Source organism: Melanotaenia boesemani, chromosome 8 (assembly GCF_017639745.1).
Source record: "Melanotaenia boesemani isolate fMelBoe1 chromosome 8, fMelBoe1.pri, whole genome shotgun sequence".
NCBI classification, from domain to species: domain Eukaryota; kingdom Metazoa; phylum Chordata; class Actinopteri; order Atheriniformes; family Melanotaeniidae; genus Melanotaenia; species Melanotaenia boesemani.
Window position 1 is genome coordinate 19,427,204 of NC_055689.1, and position 23,270 is coordinate 19,450,473.

At 37.4% G+C, this 23,270-nt stretch overlaps 1 protein-coding gene across 2 annotated transcripts in view; it reads right to left on the reverse strand.

Annotated features, from left to right (window-relative positions):
* LOC121644969 (adenylate cyclase type 1-like) overlaps positions 1–22,890 on the reverse strand; it is a 37,043-nt gene extending 14,153 nt beyond the window's left edge. For both annotated transcript variants that reach the window (XM_041993239.1, XM_041993238.1), the window contains exons 1-4: positions 21,647–22,890; positions 18,960–19,109; positions 18,661–18,779; positions 10,136–10,247 (exon numbers count right to left, since the gene is read on the reverse strand). In XM_041993239.1, coding sequence (XP_041849173.1) covers positions 10,136–10,247; positions 18,661–18,779; positions 18,960–19,109; positions 21,647–22,255 — 990 coding nt within the window. In that variant the 5' untranslated portion in view covers positions 22,256–22,890. The remainder of the gene's footprint in view (positions 1–10,135; positions 10,248–18,660; positions 18,780–18,959; positions 19,110–21,646) is intronic.
* Positions 22,891–23,270: the final 380 nt, after the last annotated feature.

Below are 23,270 nucleotides of genomic sequence, written 5' to 3' on the forward strand. Positions count from 1 at the left end.
CAACCTCCAAATGACGTAGTTAAAAGTAAAAATGTGTGTGTGTGTGTGTGTGTGTGTGTGTGTATTAGGGCTGTCAGATGATTACAATTTTTAATCATCTTAATCACAGCTTATAAATTAATGAATCATGATTAATCACTATTTGTGGTTTTTCTTCCTCTTTTTTTTACTTTAAATTATTACTTTAGTTGTAATGATCAGTTCAATATTAAATAAAATCAAGATCTCAAAAAAAAAAAATAAATAAAAAAAAAAAAATTTTTTTGCCAACCTTTTCCTGGTCAGTGCCCCCTTCTGCCCCCCCATCAAATACTGATATAAAATACTGAAAAGTTATAAGAAATAAAGATAAACAATATCTAACTGAAATAGGCTGTTGCTATCAGCATTTTTTATTTTTCAGCTTCACGTCATATTTGATTAGCATGAGACTGATAAATGTAGCTTACTATTGCTAGCAAGTCCAAAAACAATACTTTTGGGTAAATATGTGCCAGTGTGAACCATGAACCAATCGTTTCCTCCTTCTTAAGTGAACGAAGAACAAATGAAACAAAAGAGACAGTGCTAGCGACAGAAAAGATGATCATCTGATCACCAACAGCAGTCGGGATTCATAACAGGAGAAGGAGGAGAAGGAGGAGGAGGAGGAGGAGGCTTTGCTGGGCAGACACAGCGACGACCAGAGCAGTGACATTTCTGCTAAACTTTCTTTTGTGTGTGTGCTGTAGTTGAACCCTCTCACCAGGAACAGTGTGGGTGTTAAAGCATCCTCATCTCCCACGGGTGTGACGCCCTCAAATCCATCCATAGAGCCTGCCGACTCACCTTTTCTCATATTGCCTCTAGACACCTCCATGTCTAGCTGCACATGCATTTAAAATTAAAATCTAAATTAAATTGAATAAATTAGTTACCGTCGTTAACACGTTATTTTTGACAGTCTTATATATGTTGGAAGAGACTAGGGTTACTAAAGGGCACAGTGGCGGACTAACAGATGGTGCTGCTGGTGAGGCATGGCTGAAGCTGGAAGCAGGGAAAGCCTGGTACTTAAAAAAGTCTCCTACGCTGTATTTTCCCCTTTGCTAATCTGCTGTGTGAGGGCTTAGGAGCTGATTCAGAACCAAGCAGGATTACCACTGTCATGTGACTGAATCACTGAGGGCAATCTGGGTGGTCATAAGCAAAGATAAATAAAGAAGTGTATAAATTTGACACCTGCAAAAATTTATCCAAAAGCAGAAAAAGCTGTTTCAAGATAAGAACATAATGTAAACTCCACATTTGTGCAGTTTACAATATATAAATTCCACTAAAGTGGATGCAGATTTCATTGACACATATAGGTTGTACACATGTTCTTGTACAGTTTGCTAGCTGGCAAACAGTTCAATGTTCACACTCAAATAGAGGGAGACAAAAAGAAAGGGAGAGAACACACAAATACAGAGAGAGAGAGAGAGGAGGGAGGGGGGCATTCAATAAATGGTAATGAAGAAAAAGATGAGGCAGCTGAGAACAGCAGTTCATTTCCTCCAAGTTCTCAAAGGAGAGAGCAGAACACACTGTGCTTTGCTTTTGATACAAAGGTAAAGATCACTGCTGTGATGATGGAGCTGAAGCACTTCTACTCCTGCAACTTGGATTATGTATTTGCTGTTTTCTCTTTCTTAATTCATCCTCTGTTCGATCACACAATCAGTAGCAATACCCTGTTTAAAACAGATTTTCTTAAATGAAGCCTTTTAACGATAGCTTTTTTTTTTCTTTCCCAAATTCACCTTGGTTTATTGATGTACTATCTTTCAGGTCAGCATATTATCAGTATGCAGCAGCATTGATTTATTGTAGGGACAAGGCTGTTGAGGAAAACCGTTAAGAGAGTAGCAAATCAAAATTACATGTCCTCACTAATTTCTCGCCATCTACACAAAGTTGATATTTCACTTTCAGTAACTGACAGTTTCACTAGTTTGAATTTGTTTTTGTGCAACAGCAAACGGAAAATATATCAACACTTTCCCTTCTCACTCCACCATTGTGGGTTGCAGCAAGTGGGTGAGGTATGTGAAGGAGAGCTTGATATATTTAACAGATATGACAAATAAATGCTCAGTGTTCCAAGACTGTTTCATTTTCAAGGATGGCTTCCTGAATAGCTGATCAGATTTGGAAACAAGAAGCAGTGTTTTCTTGGAAAGATGTAAAGAAATTGAGTGATTTGAGTGGATTGTGATATATTCTTGGAATCCAAATAGCCCTGCAGTATTAGTGTGAGTAATACTGCCCACACTTGACACACTGAATCAGTTCTGTGGCAGAACACAGTTTCCCAGTTTCCCCAGTTTCTTCTACACCTGTCAGCATGCAAAAAAAGTTTGGATGCAGTGCAACATGTAAATCCAAACAAAATGCAGTGATTTTTGTAAAAATCTTTAAATCCTATAAATGTATCAAATGATGACACACAGCAAACATGACTGTTTTTTAGTAATACTGTATATTTTGAATCTTGTTTCAGTAGCATGTTGTCAAAAAGTTGAGAAAATCTCTACATGTGTTGCAACACCTCTTCTTTTAACAACAACACCAACAGTAGCATGTGCCTTTTCTTGAATTGCATCATTTTTGCAGGGTATTCTTTATTTTTTTTTCTTCTTCTTCTACAGGGTTGAAAACTCCTCCCCATCTGTTCTTCTGCCATAGTTTTCATTATCCTAATTAAGCTGACCTTTCACCAATGAACCAAATATATTCTGAAATATTTTAGTTTTAAATATGTTTTGCTACCTGCTCTCCCAATTTCTCTCTTTGATGTATTGTCTTTAAACAATCTTAAATCAAATATAGCAGTTGAACACTTTGCATATACATACTTTATATTTTATTTATACTTTATACTTATTATATTTTCATATACTAAAAGAGTATTCAATTTCAAACGGTGCCCGTAAGATAAAATGTAATTGTATTAAAATTACTAGAAGAGCAGCTAGACTTTGACTTTTCTATAAAATCATTTTTCAGCTCAGCAGTTTTTTAAACTCATGAAACTAACATGCTAGTAACAGTTAAATGGTTAAAAAAAACTTTAAAAAGACAGGTTCAGAAAAAAAGCTTTGTCAACTTGGCTAAATTAACGTTACATTGCATTTAGTACTTTGGCTGATGCTTTTGTCCAAAGAGACTCACAAATGAGCAACAACATTCAAGTTTCAGTACAGGAAGGAAACGCTGACCTTCCCTTAAAGAGCTAAGTCTATTTAAATCTATTTGAATGTCAGAGTTTAAGCAGAGCAGATACAGGAGTACAAAGTTAGTACAGGTTAGACGTGTCAAAGGTGTTAGAGAAGGATTTCTTGGAAGAGATGAGTCTTCAAGCTCATTCCCCCATTGTGGAATCACAAAAGAAAGAGAAAAACAACCGGTCTGGATGGAGAGTCCTTTGTGTGTGGGAATGGCAGTGCCTGACAATGAACTTGAGAGGTCACAAAGGACAAGCCTGTTTGGCAGAGTTCATCTAGCTGGGCGCTGACCCCAAAATCACTCTGTAGGACTTTTATGCATAGGCTATTTCTGATTTGAGCAGCCAATTCATTCATTCATTCATTCATTCATTCATTCATTCATTCATTCATTCATTCATTCATTTATTCATTCATAATGCTGGGACATGGTCTAGGGGCTTCAAGGGGATTCTTTCAGCCTTTGTTGGTGAGATCCTTGCATTGTATTGTTTAAGAAACTTCAGGTTTGCGTCCGTATGATCTAGGAAAACAGCTCTGTGGAGAAGAATTACTTGGTTTAAAATCTGAGTTGAATAAAGAAAAAGAAAAAAAAAAACAATGTTCTATTGCTTTGTGAACTTTTTCATTATGGTGAATAAAAATGATATATCTTAGCATCTGATTTTTAAAGTTGGCCATGTTTGCTAAATCTGCATCACATAACTAAAATGTGTTGCGGTTGCTTCATGATATGTTAATGCACAGAAACCACCATTATTGTTTCAATCCTGAAAGCATTTATTTCTCTTATTCCTCTATCAAGCAACCAAACTGGTTTGTTTGGTTTGGGTTTCGCTTCTGTCCACAGTTTTAAGTACACATGCATCAGAGAGAAACAGCAGGACTTGAGAGTGATCCTTGCATCTGCTTGTGAAACAAACCCAGACAGGGTTATTTGATTGTGTATAAGCCAAGGTTTTAGTTTTGCGGGCAGCTGTCACTGTGTGGGCAGTGAACACTTCCTGTACCCAATCTAAGAGTAATACAATTACATTTGCTATATATTCTTCATGTAGATGAATGAAGCCCTGTAAATATCACCTTTTTAAAGACACAATTCCTACAGCTCCTCCTTTCCTTTTTTCTAGTTCTTCTTGCTGTTGCGTACATTTCTTTCCTTAGTAATTATAATGACAATTGTTTGTCAAATATGTTGATTAGATTAACTGTTATCCTCTTAAAAATGCCTTTTCTTGCAGAAAAATGTTGAAGAATTACCTAGACGTCAGTATACTTTTTTTAATCTGCACATATTGAAAGATATCCTGTGCTTTCATATATGTGTGAACAAAAATGAAACTTTAACTCGCCAAGGAAGTAAGAGACAGTAGATAGATAAATGACTGAGCCAACCTAAAAATGGAAACATGAAAGAGGAAGAGAGCACAGAGAACCACAGGGCTTAAAAGACACAGTTGAGGGAAGTAGGCTGCTGCATGTCAATCAAAAAGCTGAGGAACAAGAAGCGGAGGAGTCTGAAAGCTGTGATGCAGGGAGGTGTTGCAAGAGGAGAGAAAAGAGACAAGAATGAAAAGCTTTGTGAAACTGCCACAGAAACAGTAATGGTAGACGTGAGCATGCAGACGCAATAGCTCATCCAGTATAGAGCTATAAATGTTATATAGCACAACAATCATAAATTAATCACAGCTCCTCTCACAGTCGAAGTTGTTGTTTTGGGTGGTGGACAGACTGTGGGAAACTAAGCCAAGGAGAAGTGTTTATATAGGGTGCAAGCTTTGAGTTAGCTAGTTGGTGTGTCGGTTTACACTTTGGAAATCAATGTCTCACAATCAGTGTCAATTAATGTTCCACATTCATTAAACATGCATTGTTGAGAATGATGTGAATCTGCATACATTTCATATAAAAATCTAGCTTTTGCCTCACAGTAAACTCACAGTAAACAGTAAGCATGGAATAATTACTTTGCTTGAAATCACGTTGGTGTAACAGTTTCGTTTCACTATCAACAAATACCAAGATCAGTTTTAAAACTTAAATATAAAGTTTCAAAGCTTTCTTTAGATATCCCCCCTGGTTTTGAGTCTCAATGGAAGTTGGCTGTTTCTCAGGATGGGGGTGAAAAGATCGGCTGCAAATCCTAATCTGGTCCTTGAGGGCCACTTCTTTGCCGGTTTTTAAACATTTACTTATCCTTACACACTTGATTAAAATGACATAGATCTCCTCAACAGCTTGTTTTCAAGTTCTCCACTCCACCTGTTAATGGCCCAATAAAATAAGCCAGGTGAGTGAATGCTGGGAAACATGTAAAACCTGCAGGGAAATAGCCCTTGATACAACTTATCATGACACGGTCATGTGGGTGTTTAGATCAACAAAGCACCCACATGGATTAGCCAGACACAGGTAAGGATTCTGAATTTCTGGTCATTTGTTTTTCCACACTATCATGTGTATTGTAGTAAGCACAAGTGGAGAACAAACAAAGCACACACTCCACATGCATATACTCGCACACAGACACACAGGGTTTGGCTGAAAAGTGCTTTTTGCTTTGGAAAGTTCCTGAGTGTAAATAATGACTGGGATGTACCTTATAAGCAGCCATGTAAGACATGATTAAATTCTATTGATTCTAATAAAGGGAGTTTTAGTGTTCCTTCATTATCTCCTTTAGGAAAAGAGGAAAAGAGGCACAGGGAACACTGGTGCATCCTTTATGAAAGAAAATAGATAATTCCATCCCACACTTCTTTATGAGAACCACTTAAAAAAGTTATGCTTTATTATTTTTATCCAGTTGTCCTAAATATGATTTATGTGTGTAAATATTGTGGGTTGAGTGTGAAGAGTGTGACATCTTTCAGTTTTGTGCCTTTTTATTTCTGAATTTCAAACCTTGATACCTTAAAAATTGATATAGTGTTTAACATAATGGCAATGGTGTGTTTGATTAAGTTTCTAAATCATTTTTAAGCATATTTATTAAACATCTGTAGTTTTCATTATCTAGATCCAAATCACAACTTAGTGTGGTTTGATGCTTATTGCAGTCTTTTTGAATTTCTGCTGTCACCTCTTTTAACCTCATCATGACTTCCAACAAGTCCAAGGAGAAGAGCTTATTAAAAATTATAGGGGTTCAGTTTTTGCACTATTCAAACAGATTCACACAGTTAGATGTTTTCTCAACATTTTCTTGCTTTTGTTGATTCTGCAATACATTTATTTTCCTTTTGATAATATTCACACATCTGTCTAGTGCACAAGAGTGAGTGCTGCAGCAATTTGCTAAAACTTTGTGTCCTTTCTTTGCTGACATTTTGGATCTACTTTATCAAACTAATCATGTTGTTTCCCACAGCTAAGGCCATGCCCTGAGATAGATTTCCGACTTATTTATTTATTTTCGTTTACCATTTTAAGATTCTAAAATCATGAATAGGAACTTACAGAAATGATTTTATGAGTCTGAGGGGAATATGATAGATCTCTATGACATGTCTTTAAGACCTGATTCATCTAAACCACAACTTTTCACATCAAATTTAACATCAGTATCTAATAGCACCCACAGGGTTTGACTTTATTTAAACCAGTCAACTGTTAGCTTGTCAGACGACACAGTGGCTGTACTTATACAGCTTTCCACCTGGATATTGCTTATCTATAAAGCTGAGTTGGCTGCAACACACGAAAGACTATCACCAAGTTTCATCGCCAAAGAGTGTTCAGTGTTATAGCGTGTTTTTTCTCCTTGTCTGTTTTTTGCCTTGGTTTTCCATCTAACAGTGCATATTTCCCTATTTCAGACAGCCACAGTGTTCTAATCCACTTCATCAACTATGTCTCCAGAAAGAGCAGGTAGCAGGAAGCACTCAGTAAGCTAAAAGCAGACATAGCACCTAGGCTGTGAACACAGTGGCTGCTGAATAAAAGAAATATTTTACTTAACCTGAAAAAACCTACAGCACTTTTTTTTTTTAAAAGAAAAAAAAAAAGCTTTTTGGAACTAAAGCATTCTTTGAAAACAAACTTTATATTTTGCATGCTTGATTTCTATGTTTCTGAAGCAGAAAGAAATGTTAAAATCAAAACTATTTGATAGTTTAACACTTAATACCTCAGTTTTTACTGTATTTTTACCTTAAATACTCTTCATTTGTAAACAAATCATTGTTCACATGTCTTTTATATTAAAATTATATAATATAAAATGTCTTCATGTTGCATCAAGCTTTAACAGTAAAGAAATGTTAGATTAAAAGGAGATGCACAAAAGTTAAATCACATCGTAAAGCAGCATAACTGAACTGTGGCAGATTTTCACACTTTGGCACCTCTAATGAAGACTAATTCCATCTTGCATCCTGTCTCTCCTCTGAGCTCTGACATTCATTTTTGCCTTATGTCTTGATTAGTCACTTTCTCACTTTCTTTTCCTGACTTTATCAGATAAAGTCCTCTTGTATTCCTTTGCTGAATCAGTGCATCCAAAGTGGCCAGTGTGTTGATATCCAGTTGCTGGCATGTGATGCAGCACCATAAAGCACAACACAGCTGTCACTGGAAGCTCCAGGCTGGAACAGAAAGTTGTGAACTGTGATTTCTCAACCCCGGGATGTTGGGGGACAATGACTGTCCCAGAAATGTAGATAATGAATGTCAGTGTGCCATCAAAGCGAGTCAGAATCACAGTTTTAAGGTTGGAAACTCATGTAGAATTGCTATAATAGGTTACAAGTTGGTGCAGACAAAATTAGAGATAAAAGAATAGTAAAAAAATAAATAAAAAATTCCGGTGGCTGTAAAACATAAATGCAAACTACTGTGGCTCTCTGCTCTTCTAATATGCTAACATGTAACTTTATAAGGAGCTTATCAACAGGATCTCATGACAGATTATTTAAAAATTATGTCAGTCCACTGTGCAAAATATTTGCTTTTACAAATAAAAATTAAAGAAGCCCATTTTCCACATTATGGTTGGTTAGAACAAATTAATTTTATATTTTATTGTGTAACTGGGCCTAGATCATGTCATTGAACAGTTTACATCTTTGCTCTGTACAACTGAGAACATAAGACAATCAGGATGCTTTAAAATTCTCACTTGTACACTTGAGTATATAGGACTTTAACCAGGACATGTGTGGGACATTTTCTCTGTGAATATAAGCTGACTAATATGAAGATATGGCTAAAAGGCAGCAAGCTGATTTAAAAAGCTTTAATGCAAATGTTATCTAATGGCAACAACTACATTTAGAGAGCATGTTTAAATTTCAGAATCCCGAAGAATTTGTTGGCTAACTGTGGTTAAAAAGAGGACGAGAAAGCAGTCAGTTTAATAAGAAAGAAAGCTTTCAAATAAAGCATCATTTAAATTCATTCATGTTGAAATTGTAGAGAGAGGAGAGGAAAGGAGACTTGGTCTGCTACATTGACTGCTCTTTAGGAGAACACTGTGTTCCTGGCCCACTTCCCATGCAGCTTGACAAGTCCAAAGAGTGGACAGGTGGTGTGGGGATGGTGCTGGAATGGTATTATGAGATGATGCCCAGTGGCCATGTGGCATCGCCCGCTCTTCGTATGGGACGAAAGGGAGCCTGTGTGCCCACAGTGACCACAGCTATGAGTCACATGCATTGCCACTTCCTGCCAAAGTGGATCAGAATGAGTGGGGCTTTGGGTCAGGGCAAGGCTAGAACACTTGACAACATGTTTTATGGCCGGGGAGAGCCTTTCAGGGTAATATGAGGCTCAAAGCTTGCTGCCAAGTATATAAAAAACTACTCTATTTAGCCATACCAAAAAAAAAAAAAAAAAAAAGGCAGCTGCAAATGCAAAGAAATTGGCACATTACAAAATTATTTTTTCAAGCCAGATGGCTTTTGATTTGAAAATATTTGAAGCTGAATTAAATTTAGTGTAAATAAAATGATTATCAAATTGTTTCCACTGGATAAAAACAATCTGCAGATGACAACATATCAACAGTCAGATACAACAGCTGATCCAAAATTAAATGGGAAGGTAACAAAAATTGTTTAATAATAACAGGCCAATAAGAGTTGTTCTCTTTTTAGTTAGATCTCAATTAGTGCCTGTATACAAAACAGGTTAAAAATAGAATTTCTCAATAGGGCCAAGTGAACCCTTCTATAAAAATAAAAAAGCAGTTGTAAGCCTGTGGATTAATGGATTTGACATGGGCCATATTACATGTAGATAGGGCTGTAGGACAAACAAATATACTGTCAGCCAAATTCCCACCAGAGATGATAGAGATATACCTTTAGTGAAACAAGTGTGACATAACTTCACCTCAAAGTCCAATAATTCACAGATTTCTAACACCATCATTGACAGTGCCACATTAGACAGCAAATAGATTAACTAGAACAGCAAAATTCACAACAAAAGATGAGCGGATTTTCATCCCTGAAATCATGCAGAGTGAAATATTGACAGATGGGAGAGCTGAAATCTTTTCCACATGCATACCAAGAGCGATTGGGGATGAGTAAGACTCTGCAATCTTTTCATTCAGTTCATTCACACAACAGAAGAGGCGAGGTTTTAGCCATGGGTAAATCTGGCTGAGATTAAAGAGGTCTGTCAACTCTTCCTCAAATGAAGAACTAGATAATCATATTAAACATCATATGGGCTTACAATATTCACTGCAACATCATGCAAAGCTACAGGCATGTGCCAGCAGCCTGTGGCCGATGCAGTGCACACACAAACACACATTACTGTTGTGGCAGAGTTTGGACAAAGCGCAGTGTTCACAGAAAGAACACGAGCTGCTTTGAATGCCAACAGTGGCTGTAATTGAGGGATATGGCTTCAAGGAAGAGAAATAGACTCACCGTGGCGAGCTCATCAAACTTTCCAAACAGCTCATTTAACAGCTTAACCAGTTCCTGGGCTGTACACTGAGAGGCCAGGCTGGTGAAACCAACTATATCTGCAAACAGGATGCTGAAAAAGAGAAAGAAAAAAAGCACTTGAGTCAGAAGCATATAACAATGTATCTAGGAAATTATTTCTTTTGCATCCTTGGCCTGATTAAATCACAATTTCTCTGTTTAAAAGTCAGTATGGATAATGTCTTAGGATGATTTGAAAACTAGTAAAAGTTTAAAATGACCTGTCAAAATAAAAGGAAAGATGAAAAGAAAAGAGGTAGGAGGAGAAGATCTGTTCTCTAACTGACTGGCAGTGCAGTCAAGCAGAGCAACTCGAAATAGCAACAGGAACATTCTCGTGGGGATCGAAGACATGTCCTGTTAGGAACTGCAGAGGAGCCAGTCTAGGATATAATGCAACCATGAAGGTACTGTCACCGTTTCCAGGTGAACTTGTATTCCCTTTTGACAAGCTAAAAATGGAACTGAAAGGACCTGTGATTTGATCAAAATTGTAGTTGTCAAAAACAGGCAATGTAGAGCTCATCAGCTGATGGTGTCAACTTTAACTTTAATGTCTGTCTCACACGATGTTAACAGACTGTTTACCAGCCAAGGCAATAATCACCACCAACGGTGCTTTATCTGCCCCATCCATGATATCAGCATTCCAACACCTTTCAGTTCTGCCAGTACTCCACATGGTGAACTAAGTGTGACGTGAATCATGAGTTGTGAATGAAGAGCTGAGGTTACCACATGAGTTTTCAGTTACCTTACTTTACAGAGAGTTCTTTTTTTTTTTCTTTTTTAGTATTTTTTAGTATTGTGTTTTAGTATGGTGTTAAGGACCAGTTGGTGTCCTATAATGAAGGACTAAGTGGTGCGTTTTTAGCTATTTGGCTTTTATTTAACATGATTTGGCTGTTTTTTTTTTTTGGTTTTTTTTTTGCCTATTGTTTCTCTTTTTTTGTCAGTGATGGCCTCGCTTGAATTCCTTCCAAGAATAATTTGTAGATGTTTAATTTAATTTAATTTAATTTAATTTAATTTAATTTAATTTAATTTAATTTAATTTAATTTAATTTAATTTAATTTAATATTTGAAGAGAAAAATATATTTGGTCAATTTCTCTTTTTGGGCAATAAAAGACTTGGTATCTTACTGTACTCTATACCACTAAACATTTGAGAAAGAAGAGGAGGTAGGCTGGATATTTCTTTTATTTGAAATTGGAAGCTAGTTAGCCTAGCGGAGTAGTTTTTAACTTTTGTGTTTCTAATGGCACATAATCAGGTTCTTGTTAAATAACGAAAGAACTCAGCAGCTGTGGACTAAAATTCAGAGGTCTAAATTTTTTAATTGATCAAATAAATTTCACTATCTTATCACTGTAGATTTCTTTTTTTCCCCCACAAAAGGTGTGCAGAATTTAAATCATGCTTCAGCTTATCAAGTTATACTAAATTAATTTAACTTCTGAGTAAAATGAACTGCTGACGAGAAGACCTGGAACATGTGCGACTGTTGTTTTAAACTTTGGTGTCCTTATGTTCTTTGTGTTATGTATCATTGCAGAACAGAAACTTCTTGTGAGCGACTCGCCTGTGTGTGGCAGTGGATGGTGTGAAGGGGATTAGTCATCAAAATGTCCCGTACAACTTGCATGTCTGCAGCTCCTGTGCTGATTGCAGGCTGTTGCCTTCATGTAGGCTTGAGATTTCACAGTGTGACAGTGCTGGATCTCTAAGAGAGAGCTGCTAAATGTCACTTTGTTGTTTCACAGATGTCACCATAATGATGGGCAGTGGATTTCATTTGTGTTAAATATTTTAACTGTCAACCACCTGTGGCTGACAAATATTTGAAGTATTAAATGCCGTGTTTCTGTAAACAGTTACACTAAAGTTAATCAAATGCTAAGGCTAGACTAAAGATTAAGTTTGAGGCCTACTATTTAGATCATATGCAGGTTCATAATTTTATTTAAGGTCTTCTTGAATAGGTTTAATTACCAACATTTCTATATTCCATACAATCTATTCATCTCATCTTAAAAAAAAAAAAAAAGCATACTTATTGCGTGCCATGAATTAGCTGATGATTGTCCCAGAAAGAGCTGGGAAAATCCTGTGATTTTAAGTGATTGGCCTACATAACACATGTCCAGTTATTTTAGCCCTCAAACTATAACAAGTCATGTTACATGCGTGCACTGGTTCAAACAAGACTCCAAGTTATCTTAAGCCAGAACGGCTTAAGATTTTTATGTAAACTGATTTTTTATAAATGCCATCTTAATACAAACATCCTATTACACGAAATCTATTAGATTTTTTTTTCATTATCATTATAAATGTCACTGCAGAGCAGAACATTTTTTTTTTTTTTTTTGGTTACCACTACATAACAGTCCTATTTATTTCAGGCTCTGGTTTTAAAGAAAGTTGAGGAAAGCACAGTTGGCCTGAGGCTAAGGCTATACTGCTTAGATTGACGATGAGATGATACAAAAAAAGCAAAGCAGTTGTCTTCCATACATTCTCTAACATACATTTCTTACCCCTTTTTTTTTTTTTTTTTTTGAAAACTAGCTGGGAGAAACTACAGCTTAGGGCCCATCATTTAGCTGTGCATGAAGTATTATTAAGCATTATATGCTGCAGACAGTGCCTCACTGAGTGCAGAATCCTTTAATCTCAAGACTTCCTGTGACCCTTGGTTATTTTTGTCTGTGTTTCAGACATTTCAAACACATGCAACTCAATGGATCCACATTCATTTGCACAGACATGCAGAGCAAGCATGCAGAGAGCAAGAGTCCTGACTTCAAAGTCCAGGAAATAAAGGTACAATATGCTTAGCTGTAAACAATGCAGGAGAAAAGGTCCCTTAAATCTGGGTGCTTGAAAGAAAGATAATTCTCTGTTCCAGATCTACAGTGTTCTCGAGATTTGTTGCAAAGTCATTAAGGTGGCAAATTCTTTATAAATACTGTCAGGTGTTACTATGATACAAAATGCATAGTAAGCTCATAAAAATGTTAATGGCTGAGAGCCTCTCATTCATCAGCAACTTGTTTGTTGTAGCACAGTAAGCAGACGCATAAATATACAGACACATTCAACTACAGAGTGCATAACCTTCTTCTGCGGGTAAATCAAAGAGAGAAGCCTGGAAATAAGTTCATATCTGGTGAGTATGCAGGTTATTTTCCAAACTTCTGTGATTCATTTTCAACCTCATTTTCTTATGTATACACATGAGATTATTCTATTAGATGAGCCATGATGGTTGAAGTAAAAGTTGTGTTGAAAAAAATGAGCAAGCATAAAAACTCGAGTGACTTTGATGAGCATCAAATTATGACATCTGAATAGATGGGTCACACCATTTCCACAAATTAAGCTTAAATTGTTGAAAAACTCAATTATGCTTGTGATAGGTATCAGAACACACATTGTATTACAGTTTGTTGTGTATAGTTTTGTGCAGGTTTTGACCAGCAGGGCGTCCATGCAGATCTCTGTCCACCTTAAAAAATCTCTTTCAAAAGGCAAGTTTGCTTAAAAACTGTACAACAACCTGCAATGCTTTTTTTTTAAAGTACGCTCAACTAAGACGCTCTGGTGCTGTGTTAACCTAAATTAACATGGTAACTCAAAGCAGAATCTTAAATTTCATTAAGTTGGGATAGCTTTTTGGGTCTACTCATGTCTTTGAGTTATTATTGAGGGATCTAAACATAGCATTTTATGATACACACTCAAGATTTACCATATAAGGTTCTCTGTCCTATAGACTGGATTCACACACGAACATCCTATATACAAACTCTATGATTGGAGGATACAGGACTGAGGAATTTTCTTTGTTTAAACCATATATAAGACAGAACTTTACATCAGGTCTTTGGGTCTTCGTTCTGGTTTTGGGACTTCCAGATTTTTCTGCAGAAATCTGTTTTGATGTCTGAACTTTTGTAATAAACTTCTTTTTATTATTCAAGTCAGCGTCCAGAGACATTTTTGCCTGAGATTCAACTTTTCCACATCTCCTTATCAAGATACATCATTATAACTCATGTTGTTAACTCCAGTGTTTTTCCTCATTGGGATCTTTCATGCCAGGGACTTTGCCTGCTTGGTTAGCACGTTTGTTGCCATGGCGATCATCCTTGTCTAGGTAACTGTGGGGGTCCTACAGTGCAGCCCTATGGCTATGTTGTGGACCCTGACCTGCCACGATCTGGGTGGTTTCCAGACTTTGTGGTCATGGCTGGTTCCTGGTGTAAACAGATCCCAAAGATATCATTTCCTCACTGCAGCGTCAAGCTAGATGCTCATTTTCTTATCATTTCTTTATTTCCTTACAGTTAAAGAGACAGACGCTAGAGGTTAGAGTCAAAATAAGATGGGGCGGTGTGGGTAGTTGTGGCGATGGGGTGCATGTATGTTGTGTGTGTGCATGAATGCATTTGAGAGAAATTATGATCAGGTGTGTTTTTATATTTGGGTGTTTGAAATTTTTTTATGTAAAGCACTTTGTTCTCCTTTTTGTAATTTGATTTGATTTGATTTGATGTGATTTGATTTGATAATGACAGCATTTACATAGAAACTGTTTTCCACCTTTGAATCCTTTTTTTTAATCATTTGGAAGCAGACAAAACTTCAATAAATAAATAAATAATTCATTAGCATGTGTGATTACTTTGGGCTTGTATTTCAAAAAGGAAAGGTCAAACATTCACTTATCAGCTGTATAACTAAATGAATTTTTTAAAATATATATATTTTTATTAGTTGTTTAAAGGGGAACAATTAGAAAAAAGCATCATATAATGCTAAAATAACAAAACAGGGCACTGGATGTCAGCTGATAATAAATTTTTGTGTCACATGTCAAGAGCTCAATAATGAAAGCACGCCAGGTATTTCTGGCATGGATGCGACTCCGGTAGAGGACCCATGCATTGGTCCTATAAGATAACATCCATGTCTACAACGTTAGAAAACATCACAACACCCCATCTTCTAGTTGCTGCTAGAGAAGAACACTGCATTGGCATCTTATCAAGTATATCTGTTCTTAACTTGGTCCTTTTGTAGTAAGAGGAGGTGATCATTTCTCCCCTGTCTGAATTTTCCACATTCATTTATTGGAGAATAGCCAAAGCTTATTCTGCATTCATTCTTCTGCTTCCATTAGTTTTTTTTATTATGTTTTCGGCTGCAATAGCTGGTCTGTCTGTCTGTTAGAAACAGAACTCAAAAAGTTATGGACAGATTTTGATTACATTTTAAGGAATAAAGAATGAGTAATTACATTCTGGGGTGATCTGGATCACTGTCTGGAGTCAGGATATTCTTTTATGGATTCTTTACTATTGGGTGATAGGGATAAATTTGCAATTACAGCTTCTAACTCATCAGATAACACCCAGAATCATTGGGGAAAAAAAACAAATAAATAAAAATTACAGGATGACATCATGGTAGATGTTATAATCCGACTTTGTTTGACGCGGATCATGCTGATCTTGTGATCCAGAAGGTTCAAAATAACCCTGCGGTCTGTGGAAATCTGTTCTCTCTTGAGTTTTTGACCTGGCTGTCAAAGTCTCCAGATCTCAATCAAATGTCTGTTCAGTTCACACAAACATTATCAAATTCCAAATCCAAATTAGTTCAATTTATCACAATTTACTTCATATGATTCCAATTCTGAACAGGTTGCCAAACCAAAGAAATAAATAGACCACACTGAATCTTCTCTATATTCAATGACCCATCCTGAGCACGCACAGGGCAACAGCAGAGAGAAAAAACTCAATTTCACAGAAGAAGCCTCCGAAAGAACTTGACTCAGGAAGAGCAACAATCCTGCCTCCACTGGTTGGGGGATGAGGGGACACAAACAATTAGTCAACAAGCACTATTATCTTTGGGTCTGACATATCTGCCAATATTTAAAGGATCTGCTACTGTTCATTTGATGCCACGTCACAGCATACTTTCAGAGGTCTGGTGGAGCCCATGCCTTGACAGTTCAGAACAGTTTTGGCTACAAAAAATCATTGTGACCTATTAGAAAGATGGTCATAATGTTATGGTTGATAATTACTCACATGTTTTAAGTTTCCCTTAAAGCTGCAACCTTTTTGAAAGATCAAGTATCTGGGTCTTCTCATTCAGTGAAATTCTTTGCTCTACAGTAGCACTGAAATTCACGTAAATTAGCTCCATAATAGAAAATTAATTAATCGTGGTAACTACAAGTTTATAATATCTAACATTGTCTTAGAAAACTCACACACACCAGACACACAGCCAGATACACTAACACTCATCGTTTCCTCTCCAGTGGCACTCATTTAAAGAGTTATTTCTCCAGTTATGCTAATCTCTTCTTTCCCTCATTGGAAGGCATTGCTGAAGCTTCTCTGGTAGATGCAATGTCAATTTAATCACACAGCTGAAGACACAAGCTATACGCAGGCCCATGTGTTAACTCTGGATGGACCCCTGTGGAGATGGTGTGGGCAGCGGATCTTCTGATGCCAATTCAATAAGAGCGCAACATGCTAACAACTAACTTTAGGTAGATTATTTCATCGCTTTTGTATGAGTGAGCATCTACAAAGATTGCAAAATCTCCAGTCAGCAGCCAAAGTAGGTCATCTTTGGAAACTTTGTTTTGTTTTTCTATCAACAAACCCATTCAACCTTAAGTTGTTCTGCACATGCTCCTCATCAGATGTTTTTTTTTTATGTTAAATATTTCTCACAAAATCATGTGAATGTATGTATGTGTATTTATTTATTGTAAATTTGTTTTTCTCTAAATCTTCTTTAAATCTTGGCTGGATAAATGAAGAATAGTAATGCCACAGGACACTTCAATCCCCCCAATACTTAAACTTATAGTATGTAACTAAGTTAAAATATTACATATATCTTGTAAAGCCAAAGTTACAAGTCATTTTCAAAGTTTTCTACAGACACATAATATCTCTGTTGCTGGATTTTATGCACTGCCCACAAATTTAAAGCATAATTAGAAAAGATTTGTAAACTGCACTACATGCACTTGTAATTACATTCCATCAAAAACACATAAATCATATTTGCCAAATTATCTCTAGTCGAGATCATTCTCAAAGGGAGTTGCTGTTGAAAGGACAAAAGTGACAAAAAGCAATCAGCAGAGTTCCACTGAGATTTGTCCATATTTAACCAGCGTGTGCAACCACACTTCCACATGCACACACAAAGAGCGTTATGCAACAAGAATTTGGTCTCCATTGCATTTAATCCCCTGTAGCAACTTAATCCTGGGGCTAAGTAAACTCTCCTCCTCAAGTCTTCCTGCTGCTCTGAGAACACAGAGGAAAGGAGGAAGAGCACAAGATAAGGCAAGAAAACAAGGAAATGCTAGAGCTGAAAGGGCAGATTTGACAATACAGTCAGAGAAGCAGAACGAGCAGGAAAATAAGAATAAAGAAACTCTGCTTCTTGCTAAGAATGGAGTGATAGTCATTTTTTCCCAAAACATACTAGAAACTCTTTTAAGATGAAAGGTTAAAGGTCAAACACACCTCCTTTAACTACAGAGTAAGGAAGAAAACTACACAAAGAAGCACACTTGAAGTTGTAGATTATAACAAAACAGTGAAAGCAGTGGAGCAGATGAGTAAATTTTTTAAAATTTGTGAGCTTGCCTTAAGGATTTAAATTAGAAGCAAATCAGGAGGCAAATATACTTTGAGGAAACTAAGCAGTTTGTAATGGTTCATTAAAAGCTAAACATCTGAGCACAGAAAATATCAGTCCTCTCTTTAGATGAAACCACTGGGCAGTATATACTGCAGAATAATGAAATTCGCCATGTCGCTATAACTGCATTACATAGCTGCTTGCATGTAAATGCAGGTGTCATAGTGAGGTATATGACATACTAAACATACAAAACAACATGTGACTTGTGTTGCTACGTTTCCTTTAATTTTACATTTTTTTCTGTATCATTGCTATAATAGCTATTTACATTATAGAAATTGTAAATGCAAATAATGTCTTTCCCAAAACTTCAGTGTTATCTAAACTACAAATGATATTTAGTATAAAGAACTGAATATTTCTGTTTCTGCAGCCTGGTGTCCTGCAAATGATTTAAGACAATATTGGGTCAGATCAACGCACATTATATAGCCTTCAGTGCTCCTTTCAAACGCTGTTCATTTCATGTTTGTTCATTTAATTAAGATCTTTTTTAGCATGCATTTAATGAAATAAGACAGTGTTTGTTCCACTATTTCAGATGGAAATTTTCCCTCAAGGAACCAAATATCCCATAATATCTCCAAATCTTGTGGTTAAAAGTGTTAAGACTTGAGTCAGCCAGCTCACAGCAAAGCAGAGTTTTAAAGCCACAAGAAGAAGTGTACAGCTGTGATGTGAGATGTTATATTACAGGATCCTACCTGACATTATCATGACGCTGAATGTAGATTTTGTGAAAGATCCTTTCAGGGGGCTTCAGGAAATCCTCTTTCATCTCCATAGCTACGTTCCTGGGCAACAGACTCATTAGCAGGCGTTCCTAAGTACAGAAGTGTGTGTGTGCGAGTGTGAAAAAAGAAGAGGGGTGGGGGGGTGTAAAGTATTATTCAGTGGAACACAGCAAAGTTATTATAGGACATACTGTCAGTGACAATACACAATGTCCTAGACAAAAAAGCATCATATTATCCACAGTTCAAGAGTGGGTAGATGCCTGTACCTGTTTCTCATTCTCATCCTCCATACGGAGTCTCTCTTCAATGCAGTTGCGAGCCTGCAGGAAGGCCTTCCTCTGGGCTCTCTCTGTCAGGATGCGCACAAACAGTCCTGACAGGTTGACACTGGTGAACAGCACTGTGTTGGCAACCAACTGCAGATAAGAAAAGAAACGGACAAAGAGACAGTGCTAATTCTTCAGTTTTTACAGATAGTCTTTAGTAAATCATTAATGAAAGCTGTGAATGTGATAATACCAATAAATTAATTTATTATATTGACATTGTTCAAGTTTCTGTTTTGTTTTTTTGTTTTTTTTGTCATTTTTGTGTTTCTGCAGATATTTAGAGTATTTGTTTAAAACATAAATAATGCAACGTGTGTTTTTTAACTTAGAGTCTTGATTAAGTTATCTTATTTTAAAGATAGTTTAGTTTAGATCTGGAGGCTATTTCCCTATAAAATTGTGTATCTGTGGCAGTAAATCATTTGAGAGTCTGTGCTCTGATCATCCATCACAACAGATGCAGAAGCAGCATGACTGGTTTTGACCTTGCACAGGACACAACTTTATTTTACTTGACAGGAGCTGGCTGTCACTGACTTTGTATACAAAACAAATATAACCCTCTGAAGTGTTTGTAATGATGATCGTATAATTGTAGAAAACAATAAATTATTTACTAATATATTTACATTGTGAGTATTTTTTTAAGTCAAAATTAATAGATTTCGTGGGCTCAAGAAATGGAAAAAAGAAATAAATTCTCTAAGCATTATAAATACACTGTCAAATTTCAAACAATATAAACATCTCCACTAAAATTTGACAAACTAGTACCAACAGCAGTCTGACATTTTTTTGGGGTGAACATAAACATGCTCAAAGGATGCTCATGTTACTTTCCAGCCTGAAGTCCATACATGTGAACATCAATTAATTGGTGTAAGCACACTTTTGTGCTTATCTGTTGAGATGAAACTGTCTATAACTAAACTTAATGCAGGCTTACAAACCCTTGCGGCCTTTTTACCTTTTTATGGAGGCTCTTTTAATCTCAGGCAGTGATAAAATTCTGATTATTATCTTACAATTAGTAAAAAAAAAGATAGTAAAGATTCTATAGTGATGCATATCTGTAGCAATGCATTGCACAGTGACATGCAGGGCTGTGTAAAACAAAATCTAATGGTAATAAGAAAGTTCTCAAGAGAAACTCTGAAGGTTTGTTAACTTTTCAAACAAGCTTGTAAACTAATATAACAATTTGTGATATTTCTGTGATATTTTCTGTTACCAACATGTCGCAGCACTACTCTCATCAGAAAACATTTAAAAAAATGTTTTGTAAAGTAGGACATGAAAATTACAGCTGAAGAGCAGAGATCCAGTTAATCCCTGTTTCTAAAGTCAAAATCTGCTTCTTTAAGAAGATACTTCATACAGACTGCACTGTGGAAGCAGACAAGGTAGGCTGAGTGCCTGGAACTTAGGTGGGTGGTTGGTCCAAGCCTGGGCTGTGCGGGGTCATGCCACACAGCTCATCTCTAAGCTTAATGGATTAGCTATCTCGGGTAGTTCAGCTAACAGTGTCCTTCACATGGCTATACAGGTAACTCATAGCCTACATACAGAAAAACAATCTCCTCTGCGACTACTCTGTCATCATCCAGGGTATGATCAAGTGATCAGATCTCATATTTCACTTCAAACAATTGCACAATCTTCATGTCATATGTTCTAACTTGGCATTAATGTTCCATTCCTACTGGAGGGTTTGATTGATGTGACATATCTTCTTCCTGCACACCTGATGACAGTCAGAAATGTGGATGTGCGTTTGCGCATGTGTGTATGTGAGCGAGAGAAATTGTGACAGAAAAGGTGCAAAGATATTAATATACAGAGTGGTGTACTAATTTCTTTTGCAGCTCTTAAATGACATGCATGGCTTTGTCCTCATTTCCATATCTGAATCATAAAGTTTATTTCAAGTGGTGCATGTGTGTGTGTGTGTGTGTGTGTGTGTGTGTGTGTGTGTGTGTGTGTGTGTGTGTGTGTGTGTGTGTGTGTGTGTGTGTGTGTGTGTCCCTTCAATTTGACCTGCTTTTGGTGCCAGCAGGATTTCACTCTAGTTCTTCATTTCCAGTTAACACCTTTGGGGCAGCATCATTTCCCTGGATGTACTGTCTGGTTTATTTATTTGTTTTGTTTCAACTTTTTTTTTTTTTTTTTTGTGTTGTTAATGTTTTATTCTGGCCTACAGGCACACTTTGCCTCGGTTATGATCTCGCTTACCATCAATATGTAAATCCACGATATACCTCTTTGGGAGGAAGCTGCTGTTGAAACTATGCAAACAGGAAATTAAGTTTCTGATGCAAGAATCTTCTTCATGGCCCTTTATGGAGATTTATACTTATATTTATATTTATATATAGTGACACAAAGTAATTGTTAACGTCTTTTTGTCAGATTTGAACAGCAAAGATCAAGTCTCACATCTGGGAGCTGTCCTAGGTGCTGAACTGTTGCCCAACTTGTATCTTTACCTATGAATGAAGTTATACTAAAGACTATTGCATTTGGGTGAGTATATTATTAGAATTTTGGTTATTAAAGACATACTAGTAATAAAAATATCCAATATTGCAGTGCAATACATCTTTATTACTAATTAACATACTTACCGTCCTCCATAGTTTCTGTGTTTTTACTGTGACAGAAGTGGCAGTCACAATTAAATGTGAGATGGAGACCATTATTCCAAACACAACAGCCAAAAGTGTCCTCACAGGTAGGAGCGCGTAGGCGACAAATGTGACCAGGATGAGCTGCCACACACCCTGCTCTGGGGACGTCGGGGGCTCGATCCCCATCGCACCCAGTGAGAAGGGGCAGCAGAGAAATGAGAAAGTGAAGCCAAAGAGCAGCGTCAGGTTGACAATCTGTTGGAGCTGAGTCACTTGCAGGTACTTGACGTTAGTTACGATGAAAAGGGAGACGAAAATGATACAGTGGACCGGGTGGGACCCCTTGGAGATGGTGAGGCTGGGGCCGGTCAGCAACTCCACTACGGCCAATGTCGAGGACATGAAAATCAGAATCGCCAGGGCTTTAAGAGTAGACGTCTGCTCCAGTTTCAGGTTGTAGTTCTGGAAGAGGGACTCGAGTTCTTTGCAGTCGAACTCGTCTTCACACACGATTTTGGTCAAAGGGACACCCGGTGGACAGTGACTTCTCTTCCGCCTGGTTTTGACTTTCTGAAACGGTATTTCCTCCATGTCAGTGCCATTCATAAACTGAATTCCTGCACACAGCTTAGCTCAAGCGGAACACCGGATCCCACGCCGAGACAGACCGGTTCCAACGGCGAAAGACGCGCTCAGTAGGATGAAGGCTGAGCGTCCCAGATCGCGGGGGCTGGCCGGTGGCCACAGACGCGCTCCACACTATCCACAGGTTGGACTGTCTTGTCCGACAACATCAGCTAGCAGGCAAATCTTCATTCCCCGACTGTCTTTGAAAGACAATCAATTAAATGGATTAGCCGATCAAAATTTTAGCATTCGTTTGAGCGCCACATGAGGAGCAATGGACACGACGTCTAGTTCTGATGGTAACAGCTTTTTGCGGGGCTCAGATAGGATCACGCCTGCGCATTATGAGGTAAAGATAAGACACGTCTGAGCTACTCAACACACACAGTCAAGACCAATTGACTAGTACGGTTACAGAGCATCCCTCGCCAGTCACAGAACAGTGTATCATCATCCATAATGGAAGTGTCCCTTTTCTTTTTCCACCTGCACACGACATGTTTCCACCATTAAAGCCCGCGCAATCAAGTATTTGCAGCTCCACTTCTGCTGTTCCTCCCTCTGCCTCTTTCACTCTCACCTGCGCGTACACACACACTGGAAGACGCCACTATTTGTTTGGCACAAATGTGATTGCATACAATTCACGTCAGACTTGTGTTGCCACCAGCACCATTTTGGCATTCAGGGGAAGGTGTCTCGTTCATTACTAAGGAAAGATTAGTCATCCGTCACTCACTGCCATTGCCATGATCCGTAAGGGCCTGAGATGGTGTAAAAAAAGTGACAAATAGTCGGACAATTCCAACGCCCAGCACTAGACTATGTTACCAGGACTTTCACATGCCTTCTGTACACCCCCTTCCCCAGCAGCTCTCACTCTCAGTGTCTCTTTGGCTCTGCTGTATGTGTTCTAGCTTTCAGTGATCCAACATTACTATGGAATGATTTTATGGAAAGTGGCAGGTAAACAAAGACAATGAAATGGATGCGG